Source organism: Talpa occidentalis, unplaced genomic scaffold (genome assembly GCF_014898055.3).
Source record: "Talpa occidentalis isolate TD23 unplaced genomic scaffold, MPIMG_talOcc4v2.1 talOcc4.8, whole genome shotgun sequence".
In the NCBI taxonomy this organism is placed as follows: Eukaryota; Metazoa; Chordata; class Mammalia; order Eulipotyphla; family Talpidae; genus Talpa; species Talpa occidentalis.
In genome coordinates, this window is record NW_023605194.1 from 59,553,087 (window position 1) to 59,569,457 (window position 16,371).

Here is a 16,371-nt window from a genome sequence, read left to right on the forward strand (position 1 = left end):
ATTTTTAGATTAATGTATTATGCTCCTTCTTCATAGACTCAAACCACAATATTAACAGCTATCACTGAGGACCCAGAATTTGTATGAGAAAGAAAAGAAATACCAGGTTAAAGGAGGAAAAAACAAAAAAATAATTATCCTAGCTTGATGGAATATTGGTTAGACATTCAGCACCATGGGTTGCATCTCATTGCTTGCCAACTAAGATCAGTTTCTCACCTTGGAGAATTATTATATTAATATGTTTGATTACAGGAGGGGTGGGAGTGTTGGGTCTATCAGTACAAGTCTAATCACAAAGAAAAATTCTATCATAAGATGCATGTTTAAGTGAAACTATAAAAAGTATAAACTTGATCCTGGATATTAGAAAAAAGTTTTGTCTCAACACATTTATAAGAATTATCCTACTCTATTACTAAGGAACTTTTGTAAAGAAACCCAATATGTTTAAATATTTAAGAGGATGTGAAGTTCTACCTAGTCTTGAGCAGCAGTGAATTTAAGAAATTCCTGTAGAAATATTATTCCTAATGATTTAGCACTATCCGTGAGAAATATGTCCCTATTAAAAAATGTCCTGAATCATTTATGTATTAAATTTAAGCACCTCTAAATGGCACTAAAATCCATATCCTTTTATAATTTTTTTCTAGATTTTTAGTTCATTCACTGACTCATGTCAAGAATACACAAGAACAGGCCTCCCCAATGGCGCAGCGGGTTGAGCGCTGCGCTGTGAAGCTGTCCACAGCCTCTAAAGGGCGGGTTCAGTTCCTGGCCAGCCAGGGAGATTCCCACATGGTGCGGCAGACCTCTCCTTCCTTGCCTGCTGTTCCCCTCAGCAGTGTCTTGGGTCCATCTTCCTGTTCTGCTCCCCACTCTGTCTCTGGTGAATTCTCTCACCCTCTCACGCCTCTGGCCTGTACCCCAGTTCTTGTATAAATAAATAAATCTTTAAAAAAAAAAGTAAACAAGTTTTCATTTGAGCAATTTGTTTCTTCTTTCATAAACTGTTTCCCATCACACCCATACCCCAGAGAAGTAAATAAAAGGAATTTGCACACTGGTTCAAGACAGGATAATCATTAGCAACATAGCCAAAGTTAAATATTATATTTAAAGTTATGAAGATTATGAAATAGATGTTAAATTAATGTCCTTCTGTCCCAAATGGCTTTAACATAAAAACTGGAATATAAAAATACACTGAAATATAAGAAAACAGATATAGAACATTAGGATTCAGAATACAGATACAATAGAGAAGACTGCTGGTACAGTGTGTTTTTAATTATACTCGAACATTGAGAAAATACGTTGCTTTGTGTATCTGCAGCTTCACAGGGAAAAATAGTGGTAAAGTTCACTAGCCCTGGGCCTTTATTTTTAATGTTCATGTGAAAGACTTTGAAGTTCTTGGTCTCTATTGGGGAAGTATAAACTCATGAAAGATGGCATGGGGCCAACTCACACCTCCAGGATTATAAAGTAAGAATAAAATTAAAGTTCTTCAGTGAGACCAAGACAAAAGAGCTTACATAAGCCCTTCACATTTCCCACATATTTTATTCATTACAAAGCACAGCAAAGTCAGATTTTTTTCTGTGCTAAACCACCCTGTAGGAAACACTATTTAGCTTCATTTTGGGCAGTTTGCATGTTTGATCACAACTAACATTCAGTTGCATTCATGAGCAGTTTTTTGGCTAAAGGGAAGCTTAAACAAGTATGGGGACATAGTTTCTCAAACAGAAAAACAATTTTTCACAGCAATTTCTATAAGAGAAATTAATGTAATCCATTAATAAGGATTTTTCTTTTCTTTTTTTTTTAAAAGATTTATTTTTTATTTATTTATACAAGCACTGGGTACAGTCAGAAGCACGGGAGGGTGAGAGAATTCACCAGAGCCAGAGCGGGATGCAGAGCGGGGAGCAGAGCAGGCAGAAGGACCGAAGCACACTGCTGAGGGGAGCAGCAGGCGGCAGGAGAGGTCTGCGCGCCATGTGGGACCCTCCTCCGGTGGCTGGGGAGCAGCTGGGAATCGAACCAGCGCTGCAGAGGCTGCTGGCAGCTTCGCAACCCAGTGCTCAACCGCTGCGCCACTGGGGAGGCCCAGGATTTTTATTTTCTTAAAAAAACACCATTAGCAGATATCAACCAAAGATATGCTATTAGTATAATAGAAGATAATGGCATAGAGATAGATCTCTGGTTGTTTTTTTCCATTTCCTGTGGAAAAAATATTACAAACTGGTACTCAATAAGTCTATCTAATCAATGGTTAAGAACCTGCTTCTTCAGTCTACAGATTATTATACTGATTTCAGCCAAAAGGCTGAGAAATGACCCTAGTCTACAGGTTAAAATGCTGTCACAATCCTATGAGCCTGGTTGAATTTCACAAGGAAAGTAATACTCTTCCCTTTATGTGGATATCTGTTATGATAGTGTCAAAATGAATGAAAAGTATGGACAGATGAAAACCCTTCAAAGATGACCCAGTCCTGAGTGAGAGACAGACACATTCAGAGACACAGACCACAGAATAAACAACACTTTAATTGATGAGAAAACATGGATGTTAACTTGATAAAAGATTCAGAACTTTCAATGGGCATCTACCTAGTGTCTCTCTGTGGCCAGTGTAAACATGATACCTTCCATGACATTAGATTCTAGGTTCAACAATCATTACCTCTACATATTAATGAACAGCCATTTATAATCTCAAGTTTTATTATCATGGACAAGAAGATAATGAAATTTTCTCTACAATATTCAAAATAGACATATTAAAGATTTTTCCAATTCCACCCAGGCATGCTGTAGACAAGTATTCAAAAGTAATTGTAGTGATGATTGAGTTAGTATGACTTTCTGCTGAAGACACATGTATTATGTCTAATACATGTTATGTGTTAGTTACAGGGTGGTGTTAGATACATATGTCATAGGTATTGCTGAAGAGGGAAGAAGAGTTAGAGAAAAGGCTCAGACAGAAAAATGTGAATGGCAGGGAAGCAAAATGTGGAATAATAAAGTTAATCTGTTATGACTTACTAAATATCACTTTCATTGAAACAGTTAAATGAGAAATAAATGGCAGAATACCAATCAACTGAAAGAAAATCCAGAATATCTGATTCAGTGAATATCACCTTTGGACTTCACTTCTTAAGGGCAGGCAAATCTTTTCAGATGAATATCCCAGTTTCACAAAAATAATGAACATCTTCTGGCTGAATATTTGGGCAGGGTTTAGGGGTTAATGTGAAGACATTTAAGAAAGATGAGCTCTTTTTAAGCAGACGGTTTTAGTTTTGAAGAGCCGCAAGGCTATTTTTAACTGACTTATTCAGTTAGCATGGCAGGGCAGTTGTAGACAGTGGAGAATTATGTGTCCAGCCATACAAGACATTTTAAGACCTATGAGTCTTCCCCAAACATAATGTTATAAAATGTCCTTTTGCTAAAAATACTGGAATCAAGTAATTATCTACTTTTGAATTTTAATGAATAGGCCATCTGTTCATTCAAATTGAAAAAATTAAAATTTTCTACAAATTAACGACTTAATGAGATGTCCCTTGTGACTAAATCTCCTTTGCTGCTTTTTGTTATATTGAACCTGAAGGTGACACGTAACATATTACACCAAGTTTTATAAACTAGAGGATGGAAAAATGTTTTTTCCTGATCATGGAATAATCACAGTATCTGTTCCTTTGACAGATTATATTAATAACTATCAAAGGCTAACTTATTATCAGAATTTCCACAAACACGCTATTAAAATGAATCACTAGGAAGAAAAATGTGCCCCATTTCATCTGTGATGATTATTACAAAGCTTTAAATTCTAAACACTGTTTGAGTAATAATACTTGTTTTCAATCTCCTTATCATCCCTTTCAAGAACACTGTTTTCTTGGCGTTGTGCTTTTCAACAGGGTAGGTATTTGTTACATGTGGTTATTTAAATATAAGTTAATTAAAAATGAAATTTAACATTCATTTCCTCTATTGCTTTAACCATACAGCACATGCCCTAAGTGGCTATCATAATGGACAATGCAGATGTTTCCATTCTTTCTTATTCTCTAACAATCTGAGAATTATTCCTTCTTTCTGAAGTGAAGACCAACTTTTTACTTATACTCAGCCATAAATATTTATTTTCAGCCATTCTCAAGCCTAACCCTGCTCAGTTCAAAATCACATACCTTTCCACAGTTAGTTGACTTATCTCTTTCAGTTTAAATCTTCAAAGGGAAAACAGATATTCTGTGTATTGTTTTAGGAAACAACAAAATTGATAGCACTTTATAAATAATTCATAATTGCAGCAAGACTTTGGCAGAAAATATACTTCATTCATACCAGTAGCTGAAGCTTTAAGTCTTATTAAAAATGAAAATACTATTACAATCTGAAATTACATCTAAGTTATCAAATTAGTATGCCTGATATCATAGTTACACAAAGTATTCAGGATGCTTGCTGCCTCATAGAAATGCGGCTGCTTTGTCTTCTCTTATTATCCACAGCTAAAGGCAGGTTCTTTGCATAATGTGATTAAGTTGAACTAGGACTGAATCATCTTATTTGAACTTATTTAGTAGCAACTTTAAATGTGTATACTCTTGTCATTTGGGATTTAATTTACAAGATAGAACTGGTTATTGAAGGAACACATAATTCAATCATTTTCAAGTCTGGCCCTTGCCTTAAGCTGTGGTTCCATTCATTCTCTAGAACCTGGTCCTCCTTTATCACCCCCCCCACCCCTGCCTCCCCAAGTACAAACACCCCACAGCAGCCTGCTTAAGGCAAAAAATGTAGAGACTCAGTTCTTTGTCTTTGGTTTTGCTTTCCAAAGCCCTCCATGCTAAGACCCTGTTATCTAGACCTTAACCATTTCAAGGTAATTTTTCACAGTTATCACAATATGCAACTGGTATAAAAATAATCAAAATTTCCTCTATTTCCATCATATTTCTTCCTGTACCCCTTATCCCCTCTGTTCATGGTTCTTTATTTAAGAAAGTATTTCCTCCCCAAAGGCTCTTTATCTTCTCTTTTTCTAGCAGTTAATGAGTGCACAATTTGATCTATTTTAAGAGAAAGTTGGAGTCACTTCTTTGCAAGAAGTGAATATACTTTTACTAATTTACAGAAGATGGATTGCTTTATTATTGATTTAATCAGGCTTTCAAATCTGTAGTAGTTATTAATACGTGTTCTTTTCTAGCCACACTGTATCTGTATTTTTAAGTACTAATGCCAGTGCCCCAACCCCAGGTCAAGTAAACCAAGATCTGTAGACTATGGGGTGCTAACTCTGGCAGTTCTTCTAGTCCCTAGGTGATTTCCATTTGCTAATTTGTGGGCCTAAGGACCACTGTAACTTATACAATATCTGATTAAAAAAAGACAGTCACCCAGTAAACAAGACAAGGATGCCCACATTTGGGGCCTGAGGATAGGCAGAAGGGAGGGATTCTATTTGGAAGGGGAAAATGAGATAACTTTTGTAAAAACCATTTGAATCATAGGAGCATGACAATCATGGGGGATATTAGAATTGGTCTGGTCTGCCCAGAGAACAAAAGAAATAGGAAAGATTCATGGTTATAGACAATAAAAATTTAAATTCATGCTATTATTAGCAAATGTCTTCAGATGAATAATGTTTTTTCAAGAAAGAAAGACATTAAGGCAGGGGTTGGCAAACTTTTATTGTGAAGGAACAGATCGTAAATGTTTTAGGCTTTGCAGGACATATGGTCTCTGTTGCAGCTACTCAACTCTCACTGCAGCATGAAAACAGTCATAGGCAACAGACAAACGTATGAATGTCTGAGCATGGCTGCATTCTAGTGAAGCTTCACTTACAAAAACCAGGCAGAGGGCTGAGTCTGGTCTGTACCAGAGCCTTGCCAACCCTACATTAAGGAATATAGTTAGACAATTTCTTCAAAACTATTATGCTAGATTTTTTTTTTTTTAAATTCCCATCACCATATCTGCCAACTCACATCTCTTCTACAATGAGACCTCACCACTCCCCCTTCAAAAGGTGGTTTCTATTTTCAACAGTCTTAAATCTGGCCAGGATGTAAACCTGGTTTAGCCAATGGAGCAGGAAGGAAATGTTGCCATCCTGGCAGCACCTGCTTCCTGCTTCTTGGAATGCTCCCCCTCAGTATCCAGTAGCAACGTGAGACTCTTAAGCTACCACGGGGTCAATGTTTAGTTGCTCCATTTAAATCTTCAATCGATGGCCACAACTGACTGCCCGTCATATGGCCAAGCTATCTCGAACATGCAGGGAGCTGATTATCCAGACAGCTCTGTTATCTGACTATAAGCACATGAGAGTTCCCCAAAACACCTACCAAGCCCAAGCAACACATAGCACTGTGATAACAGTTCTTAATCATTAACTGATATGCTACAAAACAAGTAGAACAACATTTTTTCTGCTAATATAAATGCCTTTTGTTGGATAGATTCAGATGTTTCTCATTTTGTCCAACTAAAGGAAAATAATTCTTCTAAAATTCATGAAATAACCTTATTTACTTTAAGTCACATGTCTAGGTCACTTATAAGCACAACGGCTTTATTAAATCCATTAAGACAGCAATTTAAGGCTAAACATTCTTCACCCATGTTAATCATCACAGATAAATTCAGACATATTTGTATTGTGCAGGGAAAGAGATGTGCTGAGAAAAACTGTTTATGTTTGAGCTATACTATTATCTGTTAAAAGTGAGGAAGAGAGGTAGGGTGGAACCAGTAAATATTACTGTATCAGTGGGATTTTAAAACAGAATTGCTATCAGAAATCAACTATATAATTAAATTAGGTTAACGCTAAATAGAGCTCATTTTTAAATCTTTTCCAGTAACATACTACTAAAAATAATTTCAGAACTGACAAAGATGTAACATTTTTTCCATTCTATTTTTAATTACTTTTTAAATCAAATTTTACTGATTTGCCATTTTTTACATAGCTGTATAATTTGGGGGGGTACAATTTCACACCTTAACATATGCACATGCTTCATCTGCCTTCCATCAAAGTTCCACGGCTAATACAATGGCATGTTAACCTCCTCCTATACCCCTCACAATTTTTTTTCCCCACACAGAGTCTAAGCTATTTTTGTTGTATTTTGCCAGTTTGTTTTCTTTGGCTATTTATATATTCTACATATGAGAGAAACCATCTGGTAATTGCCTTTCACTTTCTGACTTATTTCACTTAGCATAATCACATCAAGAGCCATCCATTTTGTCCCAAAAGGAACTACTTCATCTTTTCAAATAGCTGAGTGGTGTTACTTTGAGTAAATATTCCACAATTTCTTTTTCTAGTCATCTGTCAGTGGCATTTCAGGTTGATTCCATGTCTTAGATATTGTGCATAATGTTGCTATGAACATAGGAGTGCATAAGTCTTTTCATATTAGTGTTATCATAGTTCCAGCATTCAGTGCAAAGCTTGATTTACAGTAGATTCTCAAATTTTGATTGTAGCTGATTAGCTCCAATGTCCATTCACATAATAATCACAATGATGAGGGCCTCCCTGGTGGCGCAAGGGGTTAAGACGCAACTTATGAAGCTATCTGCAGCCACTGCAACATGGAGTTCGAACCCCAGCCAGGGAGCTACCCATATGGCACAGCAGATCTCTTCTGACTCGCCCACTGCTCCCCTCAGCAGTATACTTCAGTCAATCTGCCTGTTCTTTTTTTTTATTTTTAAAGATTTATTCACTCATGCATACAAGAACTGGGGTACAGGCCAGAGGGGGAACAGAATAGGCAGATTGTGCCTGTCTCAGGTGAATCCTCTCACCCCTCCCCCCACACTTCTGACCTGTACCCCAGTTCTTGTATACATAAATAAACAAATCTTAAAAAAAAAAGACTGGCTCTTAGTCTTTAGTGTTTAATTGCCAATTTCTCGATAAATTGCATCCATTTGATGATCACCATTCAATATATCATAACATAGAAATGAAACAGCTTCTACAGAGGTCAAGCAATTGGAAAGACAAGATTTAAGAAAAAAACGATAAAGAATACTGTATTCATGGAGACAATGTTTCTTTTTTCTGTTGTCTCATGTTCTCTAAATTTTAGGGGATTTTAATATTTCAAGTTCATGATTATTATATCTATTCTTTTCCTGACTTTATAGACTCCTATCACATCCTCCTCCTAGCTCCATTTGAGATACAGCCAAGAAAATTTTATCTGTGGAATTTTCACGATCATTTTGTTTTAGATGCCTTTTTGCAACTTCTTTAGGTATCTTCTACCTTCCTCTGAGAAGCATCTTTAGAGAAATCCTTTAAGCAAAGAAACATGATAGCATTTTTACTACAGTGGTGTAGTAGGTTAGCTAACATGATGATTTGACCTTTTTTCTTATGGCAACATTTTTAAGTCAATGTTATTATGATATAACTGCAAATGATAGCTTCAATATTGAAATTGGTCACTATATATAGATAATTATAATTGAATTTGGATACATTTCCCTCTCAATGGGCACTTTTTTCATGCTAATATTTAAGCACTTTTGATATTGTAATCACTTGTGTAATCTTTTTATAATCTCCTCTAATTTTTTCCCTAAACTTAATATGCCCCAAGATGAAACAATTGTGGTACTTACTTTGCATTTTCTCACCTGAGAAAAATAGTGTTTTAAAAAATCAACAATATCATCACCTAAATTTTACCCAGAGAAATATATATTATGTATAGAATTTTATCCCCCCAAAAGTTAAGCTGCACAAATGCTATTTGTCATAAGCTTAAGCATGAAAGATTGGATGAAATATCATGCTTTGTGTCAAAATAACTTTAATTTTGTCTTGGCTCAGTAAGCAAGAAGCTGACTATACAAGTCCTTTAACTTTCCATGTTTTCAGCATTCATCTGCAAACAGACCCTGGATAGTTTCAAATTCAATCCAACTCTATGATTACATGGTTCTTAAATGTTTACAAAAGAAAATGAGATAGTTTGGGAAAGTTAAATCTACTTTTGATATTTTAAGACACTAAAATTTTCCCTGTTCAGCAAAAGTTTGTCTATGGAAACTTGTGGGACCATCAAAGCTAGTATTTTTTACATCTTGGAGACCTATTTCCTACTAGCCAGCCCAAAGTGTCACTTAATGTGTCGCTTGCACAGATAAACACACAAACACAAGCAATTCTTATAGTCCATTACGCCAAAGTGGCTCCTGAGCTCTTCCTCTGTGACTTGGAAATATCAGGGAGCATCTTGCCCTTCAGTCTGAGAAACTGCTAATGGAATTTTTTATTTGCAAGGCTGAAATTTTAGAATGTTCTTGGTTACGAATTTACATCCTAGAATGTTATGAAAGCTACTTCTATACTTCTTAACTATATTTGGAGACTCATTGGTATATCTTTGCCTTGAAAATTTAAGACCAAGTTGAAGTTTGCAGGTGGGATGGGTGTTCTCCAGTTTGGAACAGAATCATGATGAGATTGCAGTGCCAGCAGAGCAGAGGTGGCAATGTTAGAGGTAGGAGAAAAAAATGAGATTTGTGCCATATTAGCCTGGTAGTGATATCAGTAATAGTCAGAAATTACACTAATGTGGATTTTAAGGGAGTATTTTAACATCTTTTTTCTTCTTTTCCCTTTACAACAACATAGATAGGTAAAGGATATTTATCCAAATAGGATGGAGACTGAGGCAGATAATAGTGAGCATGTGTTATAGGCAATCATGTCACTACCAGTGCAGGTACTAGACTCTCAGCTATCAACTCTCAGCTCTTGGCATGTCGTTCCACAATACCAGGAGGTACATCTTGAGATGTTTAATACGGATGGAAAATCTGATTACAGACATCAATTTCCTATTTTTCAGAATTCCTATCCGAAACTGCCAACTTAATTGGTTTCTCATTTTTGAAAAAGAATCCAGATTAGTTGTTGGTTCCAGGTGGTTTTTAGCTCATTTGATTAATCAGATTTGCCCTTTACTACGATCTGGATATTTCCCTAGAGCAAATCAAGTCCACTATTTAATCTGTGAAACTGTTCATTTATAAATTACAATCTGAAGTTCCACATGTACAATAAATCTGGCAGTTGTAATGATGTAGGCCTTGAGAATTCCAAAATAGCTACAAAGGACAGACCTTTGATTGGTCAGTAAAATAAATTTGTATCAGGTACGGAATAAGGAACAAATGTAAGCTATAAAAGGAAACACTACCCCAAAACAACCTCAGTCAGTATTTTAAGGTCAACATCAGTATTTTAAGTCACATTTGACAGTATGTATCTTGATGTGATCTAAGGAAAATGTTAATTTATCTGTGATCTTCCTCCAAAAATACAACCCTGCTCTAACCATGAGAGGAAAAAAAAAAATCCTAATGAAGGATCTTTCCATAAAATACCAGACCAGTACTTGTAAAAACTGCCAAGGTCATCAAAACAAAAAGAATCTGAGAAACTGTCACAGTCAAGAGGAGCCAAAGGACACATCACAACTAAATATTAAGAGTGGATTTCAGTTATTGATAATATATTAGTATTGCTTCATTAACTATAAGAAAGTTATGATGATGTAAATTGTTTATAATAAGGAAAACAGTGCAGGTATGTTGAAACTCTGTACTATCCCTAAATTTTATTTTTATTTTATATATTTTTACATCATTTTTCATTTTTGCACAATGGGTGCATTTTCATCTTGGTTATATTCCCCATACAATTCCTACCCCCCTTATTTTGACCCTAATCCCTCTTCCCCCCCCCACCCCCATAGTTTGTCTCTGGTTTATAGTTGCTTGTTGATCCCTAAATTTTTTAAAGAAAAGAATATTAAGAGGGTATAAGTTTTTCTAAGTTTTTTCAGCCTTTCAATATATAAAATATTTTTTTTGAAGGAATATTATTTTAAAACACTTTATGACTTAGGGGTAGATGTTAATACCTCTTCAAATGTATTTTACCATATTATGACACCACCAAAGTACCAATGACCTCTACCAAGGCCCATTGGGTTCTCTTTCCTCTTTACCCACCCCCATCCTTTCCCCTATGGTAGCTCCAGTTCTGCAGTACAGTCAGATTTCAGGGTTTGTTTTGGTTTGGTTTTTTCTGTTTCACTGCTTTGACTTCAATATTCTTAGAGAATGTTTAAGAAATGGTATTACTTGCAACCAGGACTTTTCAAACATTAATGCACATGCTGTCAAAATCCAAAAATAGCAAAATTAAAAACAAAACAATAAATAGTGTTTAGTGAGAGTTTATTGTGCATATAAGAAGAGTTCACAGTCTGGGCACTTTCAAGTTCAAGACTGATATAAAACACAGGGGCATGATGAAGTTAGAGGATGACCAATACAGAGATTATTAGGCTGTTTACCTTTTACAATAATTGTTTATTGCAATAGGGGTTTCCAGATGGTAGGAGATTAGTAAATACAATTATCCTATACCATTGGTAGGAAGATGACAAGTTTCTTCTAAGACTGACTGTCAAAGGCATTTAGAAGAAATAACCTAAGTTTCATTGATGTTCATGGAGGTACTTCGTGTTGCTTATGTGACTTAAATGATTTTAAAACAAATCACCTGCAGGTCTTGTTAAATGACTACTAATTGTGATTGGTCTAGGACAGGGCTTGAGAGTCAATTTCTAATAAGCTCCAGGTGAGGTCAATGTTGGTCTAAGGACTAGATTGAATAGCAAGTTGTAACTCCTGCAGAGTTTCTGAGTGCTGTGTGATAAACATTTTTAACTGAATAGTTCTGTGGTGATGATTATATTATACATTTTATAATATTTACATCTCTGATCTCTACCAGTAGATGACAAGAGCTTCCCTTTCTCTCAGTTATAACAAAAAAAACCTGTCAGACCCCGATAAATATTTCCTGTGAGAAAGGGGGTTTTGCCTCCATTTGAGAGTCACTATTAAAAGCACTCATTATACTATGATTTTTTTTTTAAGTGACTACAGGGGAAATATTCCTTATTTAGTTACCCAGCAGTTTCCAGAAACTTGGCCATAATTATTTTCTTAAGTTTAGTTGTTAAGAATTGCCCACACTCTCACTGCAGAATATGATTAAAATATGGTTTGTGTCTTCCAGGAATTTACCAATAAGCAAAAATTGTGTGATATTAAGATAAGCTACAAAATAAGTAATAGCCATTGAATTAAGCATTTACAATCAAACGAGAAGGTAAGATTGGATGCCACAAAATTTAGTACAATTGATAGCATTTGACACTTCAGGGAATGTTTGCACAAGTGTCATCATCACATCTGAGCCTCCAAGTACCCTTGGAAAGATTTTATTATAGTTCAAAAAACAGACAGCTATTAATGTTACTTGTTCAATATCAAAAGAAACAAAATAGAACAAAGATCAGATTCAGGTGTCCTGAATTCTAACCCCTCCCCACCATGATTTCATTAATTCATTTCACCAGAAAAATTCTACTTAGGCTTTATGGAAAATAAATGTCAAGAATTCATACAGACAGAAAGAATACAATTCAAGCAATCAGGGCTTGGTTAACAAACATGCTAGAAGATAGAACATGAATAGCAAAGCAGTTGACTGGCAAAGAGATGAAAGACAATTATGGCACAATGAAAAGAGCAACAGCCTGTGGTAACAAGCTTTAGTTTCTAATTCCATATCTGATAACTGATTCAAGGAACCTCTAGTAAGTCAGTTCACTCTTCCCAACACTACATTCTTGACTGTTGTAATGGGGATAAGAGATTTAGCTTACAAATCTCTAGTGATGATTGCATGGCTTATGTATAAGCAAGCTGAGTGTCCACTGTGTGCAGGCAAGGAAGTTTAATCTCACCTAAGTACAGTCTTAAGACTCTAGCAAGTCAAATTATACATGTCTTTTGGTTCTAAGACTTAACAGTAAGAGATGCTTACGTCCAGAATGTAACAGTGGTATTATATCCTACTATTAAGGCTGCTTTGAGATCAGCATGTCTTCAGATCCCGTTACTTTTTAAAAATTCATTAGGCACCATTTTTCAGTATGACAGGCGAAGTTAGGTAAAATCAATTGAAATATCTTGCTTTATCCATGGATGCTAGTCACACCTTTTTCCAAGCACCTGAGGAATACGGAGGAATCAGTGAGTGCCCGTTAATTTCATTCCTGTAGCACCTATCTATGAAGGCACAGTTTGGGCGAGAAATGCAGCATCAGTATGTAGACAAAGAACACAAATATGTACATGAGGGAATTGTACAACTGGTTTTCATGTTCTTAATTATATATACATTCACAAACCAAAACCACAAAACTCTCCCCTTCTTTCATGCTTGTCTTTCTACAGACAGCATCAGTAGTTTTACATCTGCCGTACGTCAGGGACTAGGGTTGAAAAAAACTTAGATTCTCTCAACTTTCAAAACACCCTGCAAGGAAGCTGATATCTTTGGTTTACAAAATACTGATTATTACGGAAGTTAAATTACTTTGTGAAAGTCACAGTTAGTGGGCAACCTAGTTTAAACCTTACTTTAGAACTTGTTGAGTATCCTTCAAGAGTCCGGCATTGTGTTTAATAAGACTTAGGGTGCTAGGGAAAAAAAACTCATGACTATATTTGGACTATGGTAGAGGACTATAAAGGCAGGAATGGACACAGTGCAGGTTTTCTGATCCCATGCAGACCGGGTAAAGGAGGAGTCAGAGTCCTCAGTGGCTTTTTGCAGGCCTTTATTGGGGTTCACCAGGCATATAGCAGGCTGGGGTGCTGGGGGGGCGGGAGGCTGGCAGTCCTCCCAGCCCCCAGCAAGTCCTCACTCTATCTGGGCTCTCCGGCCTTTTCTCAGCTTCTGCTTCTCTTGCTTCTCTCTTGGCTTCTCTTTTGGCTTCTGCTGCTTCTCGGCTTCTTCTGGCATCCCTGTGACGCTGCCCTTAAAAAGCACAGTCTCAGCCACTTCAGGTGTACCCACTTCAGGTGCCCGCCATCAGGCATGCATTCAGGATCACAGGGTTCCCTCATCTATCCTGATGGCAGGAGTGCAGAAAAGCCTGATACCTTTTACCTTACCCTACAATGACTTTATGTGCCTCGCTGGTGGGTATGTTGTGGTAACTCATCTGAAGGGTTATGCTATACCCCTGACTCATAAACAGTGTTGTATACTGTAGGGTAAGGAAAAAATGTCAGGCTTTTCTGCCCTCCCGCCATCAGGATAGATGATGGATCCTTGCGGTCCTGAATGCATGCCTGATGGCGGGCACCTGGAATAGGGTATGGGCATAGGTAGATGGGATTCACCTGGGCTGAGGCGGGGCTTTTAAGGGCGGCATCTCAGGGATGCCAGAAGCTGAAAGGGAAGCCGAGAAACAAGCAGCAGAAGCCCAGAGAGAAGCAGAGAACGCCGGAGAGCCCAGACAGAGTCAAGACTTGCTGGGGGCTGGGAGACCTGCCAGCCTCCCGGCCCCCCAGCACCCCTGCTTGCTGCGTGCCTGATAAACCCCAATAAAAACCTGCAAAAAGCCACTGAGGACTCTGACTCCTCCTTTACCCGGTCTGCTGGATTATAGAAAACCTGCACTGTGGTCTTCCTGACCCTTATATAAACCAATGTTACCACAATTAAAAAAAAGAAATAAAATATCCTAGGAATACAACATACTTGAGATCAGGAGAGTAAGAAAGTTCTCCCACCCAAATACAGACTCACAGCTCATTTTATAGTGCATAGCTCGCGTCCACAATAACAAAGATCACACTATACATAATTATCTCATGACTTTTCCAGAAATCCATCCTGATTCATAAATTTATCATGCTCACCATATCGCCCCCACCTCCCAAGACCTTACCTGGTAGAGTAATTCACAGTATATTCACAAGGGATGGAGTAAATGAGCAAAAACTTGGGGTCCAATGTGCTCTGAAGTAAGGTGAAAAGTCCAAAAATGCACATAACCTCCACGGTACCAGACTGATGAAAAATAAAAGTAAAGTTGGGCCAATAATATCCTTGAGTGCTTTGCCTTCCTTTTATAGTCAATGATATCTAACAACTGGTTCAGGCAACCTCCAGTTAGTCAGTTCAGGTCATTCTGCTCTTATTAGCCAACAGTCTATACCTGTACTCAATTCCTATGGCGTTTCAAGAAATGCAAATTGCCCTTAAAGCCATAAAACACCAGGAATGAGATCAGGCAGCTCTAAAAAAAAAAGAAACAAACACATAATCCCATCACAAGTCAAAATGTTCAAAATCACTCATACCAAAGCTACCAACCATTGGGCAACTAAAGAGAAACTAGACTACCTATGGTCTATTTAATACCAAGCTCCTCCACAGCTATTCATTATAATGAAAGCAACTACAATTCCTGCCTTTTATAAATGCAGTTATAATCAAAATCATCCAAACATCCAACTGGGTAAATAAAGAGAAGACAATTTTTTTTTAAGATTAGTGATTAAATGTTCTTTTTTACTCACAAATTTGAAGGAATAAAATTTCCAGCTGAATCATCTTACAACTGATGGCTTACTGTATTAAGCATAACTTAAATTTCATTACATGTAAGGTGATTAAAAGATCAAGACACAAATAGTTTAGAGCCATTCACTCAACACATTCTTCTCAGGTAGGTGGCATTTCAATGTCTGAAAGGATTATTTTTTTCTTATAAACAAGCCTCATAAAATTAGAACCTGCAAATGGTTTCCACTCCTATTTCCCATACATGGATACAATATACCTGAACATCCCATAGTTCCTAAAAATGAGATGAGAAAGTTAAAGAGGAATGAAAACACCATATGTGATGATCTTATGTTTGAAACAGCTGATTGTCCTCAGCCTGTTAAGCATTCACTCTATGGAGATACTTCCACCTAAGTGCTAAATTTCAGTCTTATAAAAGGAAAGCCACAGGATAAAAATTGTCTTTCCGAATGAGCAGGGTGTTACAGTTGCTGCTGAAATTCATCCCAAGGTGGCTGCTATATTCATTTAAAATGCATGTTTTGGCTGAGTGATCCTTAACCTGGAACAATTCCCACCCTCTCCTGACTGGCAGCTGACACCTTCATCAATGCCAAGAAGATGCCATCTTCTTAAGAGGTACAGTTTGCCTACTTCATCTTTTGGCATCTGTAAGCATGATGAACTGGCAGATACACTGACTGATGATTGCAGCCTGGACTGGACAGCAGAGATTAAAAGGTTGCTTGCAGTCTGCAGTATGGATTTTTTTTTGAGATTTATTTATTTATGCATACAAGAACCGGAGTGTAAGCCTGGGGTGTGGGGGG

At 36.9% G+C, this 16,371-nt stretch overlaps 1 protein-coding gene across 3 annotated transcripts in view; it reads right to left on the reverse strand.

Moving 5' to 3' along the window:
* PRKG1 (protein kinase cGMP-dependent 1) overlaps positions 1-16,371 on the reverse strand; it is a 1,331,556-nt gene that overhangs the window by 840,599 nt on the left and 474,586 nt on the right. Inside the window, exon 1 of one of the 3 annotated variants that reach the window (XM_054690464.1) lies at positions 2,664-2,684. The exons of the other annotated variants lie outside the window; for them this stretch is intronic. Within the exon in view, the coding sequence (XP_054546439.1) occupies positions 2,664-2,670 (7 nt within the window). The 5' untranslated portion in view covers positions 2,671-2,684. Of the gene's footprint in view, positions 1-2,663; positions 2,685-16,371 lie in introns of those variants that run through there. 3 annotated transcript variants of the gene reach the window in all.